This window comes from Petaurus breviceps, unplaced genomic scaffold, assembly GCF_028583685.1.
Source record: "Petaurus breviceps papuanus isolate PSGF00001 unplaced genomic scaffold, PetGlider_PUasm1.0 183, whole genome shotgun sequence".
Classification (NCBI taxonomy): domain Eukaryota; kingdom Metazoa; phylum Chordata; class Mammalia; order Diprotodontia; family Petauridae; genus Petaurus; species Petaurus breviceps.
The window spans coordinates 13,812,419-13,829,345 of NW_027185791.1; the positions used below are offsets into that span (position 1 = coordinate 13,812,419).

Here is a 16,927-nt window from a genome sequence, read left to right on the forward strand (position 1 = left end):
GTGTGTATGTATATAGTATGACCATTAGTAATATAGACTGAACTGTATCTTGTTTTCCTTTTTAAATTAATGCCTGAAAACATAAACAAAACAAGCTACTTCCCATTATTATTATTTTAGGTTGATTTACTCACTTTTTATTCTCAAGACTCTCTTGTCTTGATCAGTGTCATTCTAAAGTAATCAAAACTTTGGGGGCAGCTAGGTGTCACAGTGAATAGAGCACTGGCCCTGGAGTCAGGAAGACCTGAATTCAAATCTGGCCTCAGACCCTTAACGCTTACTAACTGTGTGACCTTGGGCAAGTCACTTAATCCTAATTACTCTGCCTTCCCCCCTTCAAAGAGACAAAAAACAAAAAAACCCCCAAACAAACAAAATAATCAAAAATGTTAGATACCTGGGAATTCCATTTTGTTTTTTTCCACATTTGTACACAGCGTTAAAGGAAATGTGGTACCAAACGCTTTCAGAATTCTTAACTGAGAAGTGAAGGGCTGCATTTTCATTGACACCCCCCCAACTTTTTGCACTTTTTCCTCATTAGGGGAATGAACAACGACTGTACGAGTTTATCGTTCGTCATTTCCTCGCCTGTTGCTCTCAGGACGCTCAAGGACAAGAGACGACGGTAGAGATCGCTATTGCCCAGGAGCGCTTTGTTGCTCACGGTCTCATGATCCTGGCCACAAACTATCTGGATGTCTATGTATATGATAAGTGGAGTGACAAGGTGGGTTCGAATTGCACGGTCACTGACTCTAAGGAAGCAAACTTGGGATCTCTCAGGTTTGCATTTTCACTTGCGTCGTGGGGGAAGTCGGCCCTCGGCATCCTCTTTAAAAAAGAAACTAAACAAAACATGAATTTACTCCCCCTGTCCCTGCAGAGACAAAACTCTAGAGTAATGACACTTGAAGGCTGTCAGACCGTCTTCTTCGCCGCCCTAAAAAGTAGGTAATGTACATGTTACACATTTGCTGCCTCCGGCAGGTAGAATGAGTTGCTCCAATTCACTTAGTTAAGAAACGTCAGAACTGGGCCCTGACTACAGGACTGCACGTTCTAAAGTTGGAGCCTTTGATTATACCATCCTGTCCACAGATCCTTTTTCCAGTCTTTGTTAAAGCACACGTGCACATTTTTACATAATTGCAATCCATGTGTACAAACCATTTTATGCCCGAATTTTTTCCCATTTACTATTTTAAATACTTGTATATGCCCTTCTTTTGATGTTGGTTCTTAAAAAATGTCTCAGGGAAAAGCTTCATAGGAAAAATTAGTATTACAAATGGGGGATTATCCAGATAACATATCAAGTTGTGATGTATTAACAGTTTTACTTCAAAATCAGGTTGGTTGGCACAGCCTTCATATAGAGCATGGCCTTAATCTTTTCTGCATGTTGGCATTTTTCACATACTGGTTTTTAGTAACTCAGTATTACTCCATCATTTAATACAGCATATTAGTTTGTTGATTTTCCAATTGTTTGTCATTAGGTTGGATCTAAATTTTACATTTCCATAAATAGCATTGTTCTGAACATCTTTGTGCAAATTACTTTTCTATGTCTTGTGTCATTTCCTTGGAGTGGGGGTGGGGGCGTTCCCCAAAGTGGAATAATCTGGGTGGAAATCCTGAAGTTTTATAGGTCTTACTACATGTTCCTAGAGCGCTCTCTGGTGATACAGTTAGTTAGCCAGCGTTGTGCTGATGAGTCTGTGTTGCTGCTGCTCTCCCCTCCTCAGGCTTTCTTCACTCCCCTCTGGAGACCTGAGGGGTCACCTCCACCCCAGCCGCACACAGGCAGCAGTCACACTCCTTGACTTCATCATCTCCCACAGGCGTTTCACTTCCAGTCAGTCAGCAGACATTTATTAAGTGCCTGCTGTGTGCCACACATTGTACTGAAGGCTAGAGCTACAAAGACAAAAATAAAAACGTTTCTCTCAGGCTGATTCTGTGACCAGCAATGTAAAAACTCTTCCATCTGACTGTGACCCACCTTGCCGTCTCCCCATGGCCTTACTCTTCTTCACCTGATTTTTTCTCTTCACTGTGACTTTTACCACGCTCTGCTTGGTTCTGTCTTACTTACATCATCCTCCTCTCCTCTGGATCCTCCTCCTTCTTCCCTTCCTAAACTTGACTCAGTTAGCTTTTCACCATTACAGTTTTCTACTCTTAGGTCCATTGCCGTATTGTGCAATCACCTCACATTCTTTGCAAGCTTTAACCTGGGTTATCCCTACCATCTGTCTCCTCAGCTCCTACTTATATGAAAGCTGGACGGTGGTTATGGAAATAGCAAGAATTTGTAGTGGGACACCACACGTTGTTTCTACTCCTAAGGAGGCTCTTAATGCAGCAGGCAGTCTTCACTCTTCCCTAACTGATTCTCTTTCACACTCCCCACTGAAGCTGATACACCCCATTCCCTTCTCCAGGTCTTTTTCAGCACCTACTCCCCTCATCCTCTTAGCAAAGGTCTTCACTTCACAATTTACTGAGAAAACACAAACCATTCTTTCCATGAGCTCTCTTCCTTTCCCTACATCTCAGAACACCTTGACATCATCCATCCCCCCTTCCCTTCTCTTTTTTTTTAAAGCAATCGGGGTTAAGTAACTTGCTCAAGGTTACACGGCCAGTTATTTCTGGGTGTGGTGCTGAGTATCTGAGCCCGGATTTGATCCAGGTCATCCCGACACTGGGGCTCTTACTCGCTGAGCCACCTGGCCGCCCCTCTTCCCTTCTCTTTTTCTACAGTTCTGATGCATAGGAGGACCTTCTCGGCAAGGCCACCTCCTTCACTTGTCCTCTTGATCCCATCCCATACTGTTTCTTCAGCCAGGTTGCTTCAGGAGTCAGCCTTTCCTTCTTTGCTGCCTATAAACACATCCTTGTCTCCTCCATCCATTAAAAAAAGAAAAGCTCTCACTTTATGATTCTTCCCCCACAAGATACTGTCCTCTACTTTGCCTTTCACAGAAGTCGTCTATACTCTTTCACTTCTCTAACCTCTTGCGATCAGGCTTATGCAACTGCTCTTTCCCAAGTTACCGGTGATTTTTTCATTGCTAAATCCAATATCTTTTTCTCAGTCCTCATACTTCTTAAGCTCTCTGAAGGAGGTGACACTGTTGGCTATTCTCTCCACTCTGAGTTTTCGTGACCCTGCTCTCTCTCGGTTCTCCTTTACCTGTCTGATTTTCCTTTTTAAATGTGCTTTGCTGGATCACCACCTACATTCTCCACTGTAACTATGGGTAATGTATGAGTCTCTGTCCCGGATCAGAGGGGGATCATATGTTTGGCTGTGGTGGCATATTGCCTTTGTTGGCCTGTACTCTTGATATACTTTCACTTGGTGTCCTCATCAGCTCCCATGAGTTCACTGATCATCCCTGTGCAGGTGACTGGTCTATGTATCCAGCCGGGGTCTCTCTGAGCTACAGTCTTACATCACCACCTACCTGTGGGACATCTCCCACGGGAGTTCCTGCAGGTATCTCAGACTCCACATGTTCAAAACAGAACCATTGTCAGCCTCAACTTCTACTTCCTCTTATACCATATATTCCATCATGTGTTTGTATTTTTGTTGATTCTGTCTCCACGGCAACTCTCCCTTTCCTTCTCATGTGCCACCACAAGAGGTCAGGCCCTCACTTCTGCTTGACATCTCTCCCCTCTCCATTCCAGCCTCTCAGCTGCCAAAGCATAGCTTCAGTATGTATGTCTCCTATTCCAACGAGCCCAGTGGTTCCCTGTTGCCTCTAGGACCAAATGCAGATATCTTTGTTGGCGTTTAAAGCCCTTCTTCACCTGACTCCAGTCTACTTTCCGAGCCTTATTACTCGTTACTGGCCTTGTTACTTTTCCTGCACCACACTCCCATCTCTTACTTCATACCCAACCTCTTCCTCCACCCCTTGGGATCCCTAGTTTACTTTGAGCTCAGCATGAGCCCTGATTTTGATGTGAGCCTTGATTTCACACCTACTAGCAGCCCTGTCCTTAAATTACATTGTATTTGTATATATTTTCCATATTTTTGTGAATATGTAAACATATACATATGTACAGGTTGTGTTACTCAAGAGAATATAAACTTGAGAATAAGGACTTCTGTTGCATTTATTCTCCCACCTAGCACAGTTTGACATATAACAAGGACTTTAAGACTGATTGCATGTTGGCTGACTGAACATTAGGTTTTATTTCATTTTTGATACTTTAACAGGTATGTGATGGTAGTTTTAAAATTGTTTTGATTTATATGTTTTAATAACTAGTGGGGTCTTACATTTTAAATGATCTCCCTTCTCAAGCCCTGTGAAGACTCTTGTGTGCAGGGAATTCCCCAGTGATCGCTGGGGTTGTGGCACAGGGCAGGACCAGACGCTTAATAGGCTGATTTTGAAATTGCATTTTATATTAACATGACTAAAGTATTTCACTAGAAACTGTTGCTTTTTCAGGTCATTCCCATCTATGAGAAAGACTCCCGCTTCCAGCCGACCACAATAGAGATGGTGGATGGTGAGACCAGCCCACCCCAACTCCTCACAGAAGCAGATCTTATTGCCCTCATGGAGAAGCACGGCATTGGTCAGCCATCCTTTCGGTGCCATGTCAGGGAACTCTCGTACGAGTGGGCACTTCCTTTAGCCAAAGGGTGATCAGATATTTGGCTGTAGTGGAATATTTCCTTTGTTGGCATTTCATCAAAAGCCTAGAATCATAAACTTCAAAATGAAAGGATTCTAAAGCTCGTTTAGATTGATGCCCTTTCATTACAGATAAGAAAACGGAGGCCCAGTGTGGTTAAATGCCTTTTTCCATCATGTGTGTAGCAACTGGAAGCAATTCCAACTGAGCTCCACAAATTAGAAATTTCAGCAAGAGCTTCACTGTTGTGATAACTGTAATGTTTATGTTGTTTGACGTTACAATGATAAGACTCCTCTAAGGAGTCGCTTTGCCTAAGCAGTCTCAGTGCCCGTAAAGCACATAGGCAATGGCAGACAGATTTGTATTTTTCCACTGTTTGGACTTACATTAACCCTTTGTCAAGCAGTTAATGCTTGTGGCTTTTAACTGGATGAAACTTGAAGACGACTGCAGTGGCCTGAGTCATTCCTTTCCTGCTGCCTCAGATTACTGACTCAAGCCCTCTCTCAGTCTTTGGTCCACAAAGAAACTCCCCCTATGCAAACCTGGGATCAGTCAGTCACCCTGAGAACTCCCCACCACATCTGGGTCTGATCGGGAACGCCCCCTGCCATGTCTCCAGCAAGCTCGTTTTTAGGGTCTATAACTTCCTGCTTGAACCCGGCTTTCAGTGTGTTCTGTCTGTGGCACAAGTGCCTCTCACGCTGAGTGTTTCTTGTATCCATGGGGATGAACCTGTATGTTTCTTTCTCCATATAAGATGAGTTTGTGTGTATGGGGTTTTTTTGCCTGCTTGCTGCACAACATAAAACTAAAGCTCCTGTTTGTACTAGCTTCCCAAGTACTGATTTCCTGTAAATTCCCCAATCCAGGTCTTTGCTTTCACCTGAGCTGCAAGGACAATAAAGCAACTATATTTGTCTAATATTTCATTGTCATTGTGGCAACAAAGACAACTACTGATTTTGGTCAGTTGCTTATATTATTCTCTACAACCATTGGCTTGTGATCAGTCACTAGGAATTAGTCACCAAGAGGCAGCCAGATAATGTGATGTATAGAGCCTTGGACCTGAGTTGGGAAGACATGGTCTCCCACCAGCTGTGGGACCCTGGGTATGCCACTTAACCTCCCTCTGCCTCAGTTTCCTCATCTGTAAAATGGGGATAAAATAGCACCAACCTCCCAGGCAGCTGTGAGGATCGAATGAGATCACATGTGTAAAATGTTCAGTGCAATGCCTGGCTCATAGTGGGTGCTTCATAGAAATGATGGTTGGATTCTTTCCCCTCCTACCCTCCAAAAGCTGGACATTCATAAGATTCAGCATATTTTCAAAAAACCACTGTTGCTGAACCTCTTGGGTCTGACAGAAATTAAACATGGTTCCCTTTTAAAAATCCCAGATTGTTAACCTGGGATTTTGTCTGCACTCTCAAAGTGACTGAAATTGTTTCCAGGGACGGATGCAACTCATGCAGAGCATATCGAAACCATCAAATCACGCATGTATGTGGGACTCACCCCTGATAAACGCTTCCTCCCAGGACATTTGGGCATGGGGCTGGTGGAAGGTAAGATCAGAGTCCTCTCTCTCCTCAGGGATTGTGGGAGGAGCCATGTTGGGTTCACTAATGGCAGTCTTTCCTTTGGCAGGTTATGATTCCATGGGCTATGAGATGTCGAAGCCTGACCTCCGGGCTGAGCTAGAAGCTGACCTGAAACTCATTTGTGAGGGGAAAAAGGACAAGCATGTGGTACTGAGACAGCAAATCCAGAAGTACAAGCAAGTTTTCATCGAAGCTGTAGCCCACGCCAACAAGTGAGTGCCACTGAGACCTTCCCGGCCCAAGAGCCGCGGTATTTGCTTCCTGTTCTCATCTGGGGGGCTGCAGCAGGAGTGAGTCAGCAGAGACGTGAGCTGGGTAACTGGTGGGCATTGCCGATGCTTTGGGTTCTTAGCCTGTAGTCAACTTCTCCTTCCCCACCAACCTTTGCCTTCTGGTGAATGGCCCAAGGGTGGGGCCTTGTCCCTTGGTGCTTTGGCTTTGAATATTTCTTATGTTTGGGTACAAGAATCTTTCTGAAAATATTTTCTAAACAGATCAGATTCAAAAACTGGCAGGATAGTGTCATCTGCAAAGTTGTAGGCTTGGAGTCAGGAAGACTAGGGTTCAAACCCCACTTCCGGCATTTACTAGCAGATTGACCATGGGCAAGTCACTTAATTTATCTTTTGTTTTTCTTTTTTTTGGAGGGGGGAAGGCAAGGCAATTGGGGTTAAGTGACTTACCCAGGTCTTACTACACTACACTACAGCTAGTAAGTGTGTCAGCTGTCTGAGGCTGGATTTGAACTCACTGTGTCACCTAGCTGCCCCTGTCACTTATTTATCTGCACCTCTGTTATTCCATCTGTGAAGTAGGGATAGGAGCACTGGTAAGTAGCTGCCTCACAGGGTTGCTGTAAAGCTCAAGGAAGGTATTTATAAGGCACTGAGCAATTTTCAAAGGACTATATTTAATAAGCTTTTCAGTACCATCTATGTGCAGGGCACTGTGCTGGCGCTGGGGATATAAAGGTAAGAAATGAAAAAGGCCGTGGTTTCAAGGACCTTTAATGTTCAAATAGAGTATCCCCAGAAAAGTCCGTGCAACATGTTATAAAGTAAAAGATGTGGTTATGGTGGAGCCGTCTCAAAAGCATTTGGAGCCAGGCACCTCTGATCCAAGGAGAGGCATTTACTGAGATTGACGCCTCTCATGAAGCGGGCTGAGTTTCAAGAGGAACCAGCAACTTCAGAGAGAGCAAGGTGGATTTTGTAGGGTAAAGATACAATTATATAACAGAAATTATGAATGTTAAAAAGGCAGGAGGGGTTTGTTAAGGGATTAGGTAATAGTGGAGGGGTCCTAGCCACTGTGGAACTATATGTGTGCGATTACCCACAATGCATACAGAAAAACCCATCTGGGGCTCTGTATGTATGATAATGATATTATAATAAGCCTCTCTACGTGATAAACTCACACTAGGTCAGTTCTTTACTATTACTGCCCAGGTGCCTACTTGGGCAAAGTCCCTTCTATCGTTGTGGGGTCCACATCCTGCTTGGGCATCCTGGTGGCTCTGCTTTCTGATTGGCTGAGTACTGTGGTCCTGTCTGAGACTAGATGGATGTGGTTGTGGTTGAGTGCAAGGACACACCTGCTGTTTCTAAGGGAAATATGAGGAAGGGATCTGGGGGCAGTGGCTGGGATCCCATCACATGGGCACGCCTGCTGTTTCTGTGGGAAATATGAGGAAGGGGTCCGGGGACAGTGTTGGGATCCCATCACATGGGCACGCCTGCCATGTCTGTGAGAAGTAGGAGGTCATGGACTCACCTGTTGTTCTAGTGAGCAATGAGGCATATATGAAGAAGTTAGGATGTGAGTGGAGGGGGAGGGGGGCAGTGGGCCTGCTATTCAGTGGGGCCTATAAGGAAGTTAGAATATTGGGACTGAGGGCAGCTTTATTAGGATTCCATCAAATACAGAGAGTAATTTGTAGTGGGTGGGTGGATGGTTGGAGTGCTGGGCCTGGAGTCAGGGATCCCTGAGTTCAGATTCTGTCTCACACACTAGCTGTGTGACCCTGGGGAAGCCACTTAACTCTGTTTGCCTCAGTTGTCAGATGAGCTGGAGAAGGAAATGGCAAACCAGTATCTTTACCAGTAAAACCCCAAGTGAGGCCAGAAAGAGTTGGACACGACTGAAACAACCAAACAACGATAGATTTGGGGTGGGGAGTCAGAAAAGGCTTTGTGCTGAACCTTGAGTGGCATTTGTTATGATCATTTTAACTCTGCCTTGAATCGCAGACAATATAGTCCTTCAAAATACTCTTCTTGTTGAGTTCAGAATAAAAATAAATTTTAAAAAATAGTCTGTCCCTTCACTCCAAAAATGTTTTTAATTTGGCTCTTAGTCTTAGTTTGGACAAATGTTCCATTTGTTTTTTCACTGCTGATTAATGGGAGGTTTGTATTGCTTTTGATTGGGAGGCATATCTCATTTCACCCTGCTCTCATTTTGAAAGCAAGCACAGGGGCTGATTTGACTGAGAACTCCAATGATCTTGTTTACTTCTAGAGATTATGCTCGGCTCGTTTGTGGCCTCTCTGTTTCTCCCAGATACCCTGGTCTAACCAGGGGATGAATGAACAGTGGTGGAAGTGGTGACACTGTCCCATCTGCCTTTACCTGAGCACGTGCCAGGAACCAGAGCAAGGAGCCACCAGGGGCTGCTCCGCCAGCTTACACTGACTTGCAGCCCCTTCTCTGTGACAGACATAACTGCATTGGTTCAATGGTCAGGAAAGTGTGTGTCTTGTGTATACACAACTGTGAAAACACCTGCTGAGTAAGCAGCTGATGCTTGTGCGCGCGTGTCTTTACTCTAGGCTGGATCAAGCGTTGTCTCAGTATTTTGGAGAAATGGCCACAACAGTCGGCCAAGAGGAGATCTACCCAGCAATGCCAGCGACTATCAAGAAATGTCCACAGTGTAACAAAGACATGGTGCTCAAGAGGAAGAAGAATGGCGGGTCTGTTCTGTCTTTCTAGAAAGCTCATACTATGTGTGTCTTTGAGAGGCCTCCACGCTTGTCATTACACTCAATGCAGTAGGCCTGCTGGGACCATATGAACAGGGTGAAGAGCGGCAGAAGGCTTTGTTGACTTCTCTTGATGTTCAGAGTAACGCACTTCATTCATTAGTCTTTACTTTTGCTCAGATTCACCTGCAGGTTCAGAATTGGAATCAAAAAGACCAGTTGGCTTTAGACACACAGACAGTTAAACAGGCTGCTTGGCAATGCCAGGGGAGAGAATATTTGCCTTTGCCTGTAGCTCCTTCTATCTCCAGAGAGAGAGAGAGAGAGAGAGAGAGAGAGAGGAAACACTTAGTAAGCACCTGTACCTATGATGTGCGAGACACTAGAGAAAGAAAAAGTGAAACAGCCCTTCCCCTGGAGGAATTTACCTTCTGTTTCAGGAGATAACAGATACATATATAAAAAATACAAAATATATGCCATTAAAACCAAGGCAATTTTGGGTGAAGACATTAGTAGTTTGGGAGGAACAGGAAAGGTTTCATTTTGAGAGGGTGCTTGTGCTGGACTGTAAAGGAAGAAGCAACGTGGGGAGGAAGTTCATTCCAGGCATGGGATACAACTCCTCTGAAGGCCTGAAGAAGGTATAAAAAGGCCTTAAAGGTCAGATGAAGCCAGGTTATGGAAGGCTTTACATGCCAAAGGGGCTTATATTTAATCCAGAGGTGATAGGCAGCTGCTGGACATGGTCAGACCCGTGCTTTAGAAAAATCACTTTGGTAGCCATGTGGAAGCTATCCAGTAGTCCATGGTGAGAGGTAAGAAGGATCTGAATTATAACGGGGGCCATGGGAGGGGAGAGAAGAGGGACTGGAGAGATGTGGAGAGCAAATCAGTAAGAATTGGTAATTATATGGGGCAAGGGGGAGTGGAGTGTTGAGGATAATTCTGATGTTTCACACCTGTGTGACTTAAAGGATAGTCTTATCTTCTACAAAAATAGGAAAGTTCTGAAGAGATGGCTTTAGGGGGAAAGATAATGAGGTTTCTTGGGCATGTTGAGTGTGAGATGCCTGGGGGCCATCTGCCCTGTAGGCAGCTGGTGATGCTGGACTGGAATGCCCAAGAGAAACCAAAGCCAGTTATATAAATCTGAGAGTTGTCGGCATTGAGATAAGTCAGCCATGGGAGGTGAATTTTAATGTCACAAAGTGAAAGAGCTTAGAGAGAAAAGAGAAGAAGGCCTGGGACAAAATCCAGGACTACACCCAAAATTAGAGGGCAGGATATGGATGATCCTGCACTAGAGACAGAAGAAATACTAACTTCATCGAGGGAGGGTTGGGATTGGTAACTTATATTAATCAGCAATAGTTTATGTTAGAATGAGAATTTGCCCTTTAAATTATTTTTGGTTTTTCTGGTAAAAATATCTACTAAGATAAGCTTTAAAGAAATAGTCAAGTCATATGGTCTCTAATCTAATTAAATCTTGAGTTTTTCTGACTAAGAGGTGAAGTTTTACATACTAATATTAGTACCAAGCTATTTCATTTTGCCTATACGTGAGAAATTGTTAGATGTTCAAGATTAGTCCCTGTGTATCGCATTAAGCATTCTCTCTTGAGAATAATCAACTATTGTAGTTAATTAGGGAAAACTTAAGTTGCAGATGGATGACAAATTTCTAGATGTTTGACTCGAGTTTCAAGGCAATTAGGATCTTTTCAGATCACCAGAATGACTTTATTCTACAGGTTCTACCTTAGCTGCATGGGCTATCCGGACTGCCGACAAGCTATATGGTTTCCAGATTCTGTTCTAGAAGCCAGTAAGGATGAAAGTGTGTGTCCAGTCTGCAAACCACATCCTGTTTACAGGTCAGTCTGAGGAATTGACAGAAGTGCCCTCAAAAAAAGCTAATTTTTTGGATTTTTCTTTCTTTTCTACGGAAATGAAAGTTTGGCTAATTGGATTGCTTTTGGTTTTAATCAAGTAGAGATTTCAGAAGGCCTGGTCCTAGTCCTCGGCCCTTTCATTTATTTCTGTCAGGGCTTTCTCAGAAGGAGTGGACACCCAGCCTTGGTAATTAAGTCTCAGCTCTACCAGGAGTTGGGGTGTTAAATAAGGAACAATAATAAGCCTTAATCTTTTGGCTTCTCTATTATGGCGACATTCTCTTGCTTTTTTTCCCAGGTATTTCGTGTTATTTCCAAGAATAGTTTGGTATTCATTTATTTTTTATCAGATTTTCATACAGTCTTGTCCTTTAAAAAATGTCAAGGCATAGAAAATGGAAACTTTTGAATTTGGATGATTCAGCTGATTTGATTTGCCAATGAGTTCAAATTTGCAGTTTAGGAACTGCAGAAATACTTAGCAGTCTCTGGTCTTCTAGAAAGGATAAGCTTTGCTACATATGACCAGTTCCAGTTGACATAGGTAGTTGGACTATATCCTGAGGGGTGGGAAAAGTTATAAAGAAAAAATAAAGAGGTATTTAAAGTTAGTATCTCTCCTTAATTAAGCAAGATAATCTGTATCGTGGTTTTGACTTTTTTTCTCTTTTGGAACCAATAGGTTAAAATTAAAGTTCAAGCGAGGAGGCGTCCCTCCCACCATGCCTCTGGAGTTTGTTGGCTGCATTGGAGGTTGTGATGAGACCCTGGTGCAGATCCTGGACCTGAGATCTTCCAGCGGCCTTTCCAGGGCTTCACAGCCAGCAGACCGGCCTGCCAACCATTTACAGACCAACCAGTCCCTGAACAGAATGGGCAGCAGTCAGGGCGGCTTTTCCATTCTTCCCACAGAACGACAGCTTGCACCCCCTAAGCCCTCAGCCAGGACACTTGTGCCCTCAGCAGCTTCTAGGGAGAATCCCAACACTGTGATGTGTAACTGTGGCCATGAGGCCCTCCTGCTCACCGTCCGTAAAGAGGGTCCCAATCAGGGCAGGCGCTTCTACAAGTGCAACGCGGGGAGCTGCAACTTCTTCCTGTGGGCTGATGGTCAGCAGGGAACGGAAACGATCCCTTCCTCAAGAACAAGGACTCCCGGTCATTTCCAAGGGAACTCCACAGACTCTGGAGGAAGGCAAGATAGGTTTGGAAACCGTGGCGGCAGCAGCAGCGGCGGTGCCACATGCACGTGCAGCCAGCTCGCCGTCACACGGACAGTACAGAAGGAGGGGCCTAACAAGGGGCGCCAGTTCCACACGTGCGCAAAACCGAGAGGGCAGCAATGTGGCTTCTTTCAGTGGGCTGATGAAAACACGGCACCAGGTGAGGCGAGCCTGAGTATGGAGGGACACTTGTACGTCGTAAAGTTGTGCTGTCTTGTTTTTATGTCTCCTTCCGGGGGGGGGGGGTGTCTGTGTGTCTGTCTGTGTGTACACACACACACATGAACATCACCCCACCTCCTCTACTCCATAAACCAAAGAATAAAAAAAGAAAAAGGAGAAAAAACAGTTGAGGATAAACCAACAAACCAGCCAGCTCTTCCCAGCTTCTTTGCATTTACATTGTGTAGTTCTGAGCTCGTTTAGAGAATTGAGTATCCAGCATGGCTTTATTAAAAGCATTATTTTAAACTGTTTGTCTTCTGTCTGGGCAGAAGTTCTGTTGGTGATGATTCTGGTTCCCCTACAGTTTATTAGTTGTGTTCTCAAGGATATTTTTTGGCTTTTTATTTGTAATATGAAGATTAGTCTCTTAAATCATATAAGGAATGCAAAAACTCTGTAAAAAGTTAAAAACCCTGTATACATATAAGGTTTTGCTATTATAAATTAGGCTTCTTTTGTACCCATAAGGCATCTCAGCACCTGAAATGACATGTAACCACCTGTCTACCTGGCATATAATTGTAATTCTTTACGGCAGGAAAGAAAACAAGAAAGGTCAGAGGCACAGAAACTCATTTTGTGAAGCATAGTCTCATTTTTTATATACTCACAATTTTCAAAGGCCATATATCACTCCATGAATGAGGAGGACCTCTCATCTCAAGATTTTTTGACACAATAACTTTTGTTTGTGTAGCACTTGATGGTTGACAACTCAATTTACAGTTTTCTCATCTGGTCCTCATTACTTCTGTGAGTTAGGCCTTCCAAATTTTTCTCTTTCTCTTGAGGGCACCACACTCAGGATTGTACCTTTGAGGCATCCTTGATTCTTCCCTCACATCCAGTCATTTGTCAGGTTTTACTGATGCCAGCCCTCCACATCTGAAATATCTCCTCCCTTCTCCCCACTTCCAGAGCTACCACCTTCCACAAAGTTTGGTCCTTGTTACCTTTATCAGGACTGCCAGGCAACATGGTCTCAGGCCATAGTCTGACTAGATCACTTTCATATTCAGACGCCCCCTTCTCACCAAATGCAAATGCATCTTGGCATTTTCGGCCCTCTGTAGGCTGGCCGTATCCTGCCTGCCCATTACTCCCCTTCACATATTGTCTTCTGACCAGACAGAACTACCAGCCAAGCTGTTCCCTGCACTTGTCACTCTGTCCTTTTCCAGAGATTGTCCCCCGGGCCTGGCGTAGACTCCCTCCTCTCTGCCTTTCATTATCAAGACTAAGGGTGTCCTCAGGGTTACCTGTTCCATGAAGCCTTCCTCTCTCACTCCCATTGGCCGTGAATTGCATCTTTGTATAAGTGGTAATGCCCTCCTCCCTTCCCCCCAGGAGGAGTAAATTCTTTGCAATTTAACAGTGATTGTTTATTTATGTCTTTTGTCCCTAGCACCCAGCACAGTGACTTGCACACTTATTAGTGTTTGTTCTTGTTATAGGCAGGGTAAACATTATAGCAGTTTTCTTCATGAGAAACTGAGGATTTTGAATTTTTAAGTAAATTGTCAACAGTTACAAAGTGGTGGGTGGAGCCAGACCCTGAACCCAGGTCTGATCTACATGGCCAGCACTTTTCCTACTGTACCACTACAGTGCCCCACAAATAACTGTGGTAAAAGTTGATACCTGTGGAGAGCAAAGAGCTTCTAAACTTAGGAGTTTCACTACGTTTTAATCATGATCAGTGAGAAATACAAAAGACATGCCAGTCAAGAGACGTGCTCACATACTGAATCTTTTCATGTCCTTGCCAGGTGTATTCCAGCCTTCCCTATGGCACTGTGAGTGCATGGAATTGTGGCCTAGAAACACTTCAAGGTTTTTGGCAAAGGTTTATGTATTCAGAAGTTGGTGTTGTTTGTAATACTTATATATCATTACCATTCTAGAGACTAAAAGAAAACTTCATTGTTATCTCTGAATGTTACTGCTTGTCAAAACAAAACATACTTACCCTTTAAAATCTGTTGTTCCACAAAGATGTCGGTCACACACTATTCTCACTTGACCATTGTGAGCAACTTTCCTTCCTTATTACCCTGATAACTCAACTTGCAAACTAATCTTTTCTTTGTTTTTTTTTTTCTCAGGAACTTCTGGACCAGTTTGGTTTGAGGACAGAGGGCAGGTCCAGAGATCAGAAGCCAAAAGCAAAAGACCCAGGACTAACTCAGACACTGAGTCCACAACAAAGAGAACACGGAGATGTGGCCTCTGTCACCAGCCTGGACATACCCGGCTCACCTGCCCTCAGAACAGATGACTGCGGGAGAGGAAGGGGAAGGCAGGGCCTTGCTGCTCTTCTGCTGAGGGAAATTAAAGAGTTTTTAAATAAAACATCAGCAAGATGCCCAAAGAACCCATTTTCCTTGGAACTTCGAGAAAGACCCTCAGCCTGAAGTCCAGCTTTCTCCTGGCCTTCTTGATTCAGATGAACTGTGTTTTGCAGGGCCCTGGAACAGGCCTGGGATGAACCAGGCTAAGCAGCCTCTTGTCTGATGGAAAAAAGCCCCCGAGCCATTTAGGGGATGCTGTGCAGAGGCAGAGAAGGCAGCTCCAGTATAGTCCTTAAAAATGTGCGATGGGACAGGGAAATCCATTGCTAAACTGCAGAGAAGATGGCTGTTAGGCTTGCTTGGGCTGATCGGTCTTCCTTGTACCCATGAAGGCACTGAGTAGCTGAAAGGGTGCTTACACAGAGCGTTGGAGGCCCTTAGTTCTTGGCTGACATACACGTGTTTCCCCAGGAAGCCAGCCATGGGGGAAGAAATGAAAATTCAGAGGCAGAGTGCCAGGAGCTCGGGTCTGCTTAGACCTCTGGCCTGTTCATGGAGGAACCTTTTCCTCTTCAGGTGGGAGCGAGTTTTTCTATGAGCCTCCATCTTTGTAAAGCTACAGCAGACGTGTCGAGAACGTGGCATTTGGTCTGAAGAGCTGCTGCTTGTTCTGAAACTTTGTCTCTAGAAGAATTCTTGTTTTTCTGGTCCAGGAGGCTGCTGCAGCTGTTGGGCCCCAAACATAGCTTATGTGCCTTAATAAAGAGAAATTCCACCTCTTAACTCCGAGTGTGTTAGTGGGCTGCTGTGTGTGCTTTTTGGAGGGCAGTTGGGGTTAAGTGACTTGCCCAAGGTCACATAGCTAGTTTTTTCTGTTAATTGTCTGAGGTCAGATTTGAACTCGGATCCTCCTGACTCCAGGGCTGGTGCTCTATTCACTGCGCCACCTAGCTGCCCTCAAGCTTTGATTCTTTAGATAACCAGTCCAGGAATCCTATGGAACTCCTGACATCTGTTTCCAGTTTGACAGCACTACACCCAACCCCTCTCCAGCCCAGAAACATTGTACCCATAGCATTGAACATCTTTATCAGCTAATTTTCACATTCAGTGTCCGGCTATCTTTATGTCTTCATCACTCTATAGGTGAAGAAACGGATACGGGAAACGTATAGACAGGCTGGGCCTAGTTCAGAGCTCAGCCTTCCTGGTTCTGAAATTGGCTCCAACCCACATGTTTCCTTTTAATAGAGAGTCTGTTGAAAATCACTGCAGTGAAATCTGATAAGGTTCCCAAGCCCCTGCTAGGGACTAATTTATTTGAACAGTTTAGTGCAGTATAATTTCAGTGTAAGAATAAAAAGCATCGTTAGGACCAAGTTCAATGTTTGCAGGCCATTTTTCCCTGCACTCTCACGGTGCCACAAGGAAGTATTTTCATTTCACAGAAGGGGAAATGCTTGTTCAGGGAGGCCTCGAAGAAGAGTAGACAAAATTGGGGAGTCCGCAAATGTGGGCTCTAGTCACGGCACAGCCATTTATGGGCTTTGTGAACTCCAGCAAGTCATGTCGCCTCTGTGGACTCTCCGTGTCTTCATCTGTGAAATAGGATGTTTATTTAAGCTTAGATATTCAATTAAGTTTACTGTATACAACTTGATATGTATGTTCAAGTCCTATGTGTGAAAGCTTGTTAGGACAGGTGTAGAGGGGAAGAAAAGGTGCATCGGTGCCTCCTGCCCCTGGGGTGGCAGAGAAAAGCTTTTTCTAAGAGCATCCCCAGTCTGAGTTCCTCCTTACCTCTGTGCTATTCCTCACTAAAGGCACAGAATGGCTTTTCATTCCCACACACTTTCCTATGTGTTACAGGGAGAATTGCTGTCGGAACATCCATTCTAATCTCTTCAGCTAGGTTCTGGACTGACTTAATGTGTTAGGGTGTCCCAGACTGACTGGCCACAGAACAGCCCGTCTCTGAAAGTCAGCCCTACGCCGAGTCCTGATGATAAA

General features: G+C 44.4%; 1 protein-coding gene across 3 annotated transcripts in view; it reads left to right on the plus strand.

The window, feature by feature from the left end:
• Window positions 1-15,700, plus strand: part of TOP3A (DNA topoisomerase III alpha) — a 42,292-nt gene extending 26,592 nt beyond the window's left edge. For 2 of the 3 annotated variants that reach the window (XM_069087862.1, XM_069087864.1), the window contains 8 exons: window positions 548-733; window positions 4,491-4,620; window positions 6,144-6,257; window positions 6,340-6,505; window positions 9,128-9,271; window positions 11,038-11,160; window positions 11,861-12,561; window positions 14,732-15,700. In XM_069087862.1, coding sequence (XP_068943963.1) covers window positions 548-733; window positions 4,491-4,620; window positions 6,144-6,257; window positions 6,340-6,505; window positions 9,128-9,271; window positions 11,038-11,160; window positions 11,861-12,561; window positions 14,732-14,904 — 1,737 coding nt within the window. In that variant the 3' untranslated portion in view covers window positions 14,905-15,700. The remainder of the gene's footprint in view (window positions 1-547; window positions 734-4,490; window positions 4,621-6,143; window positions 6,258-6,339; window positions 6,506-9,127; window positions 9,272-11,037; window positions 11,161-11,860; window positions 12,562-14,731) is intronic. The other variant, XM_069087863.1, reaches the window with a different exon arrangement.
• Window positions 15,701-16,927: the final 1,227 nt, after the last annotated feature.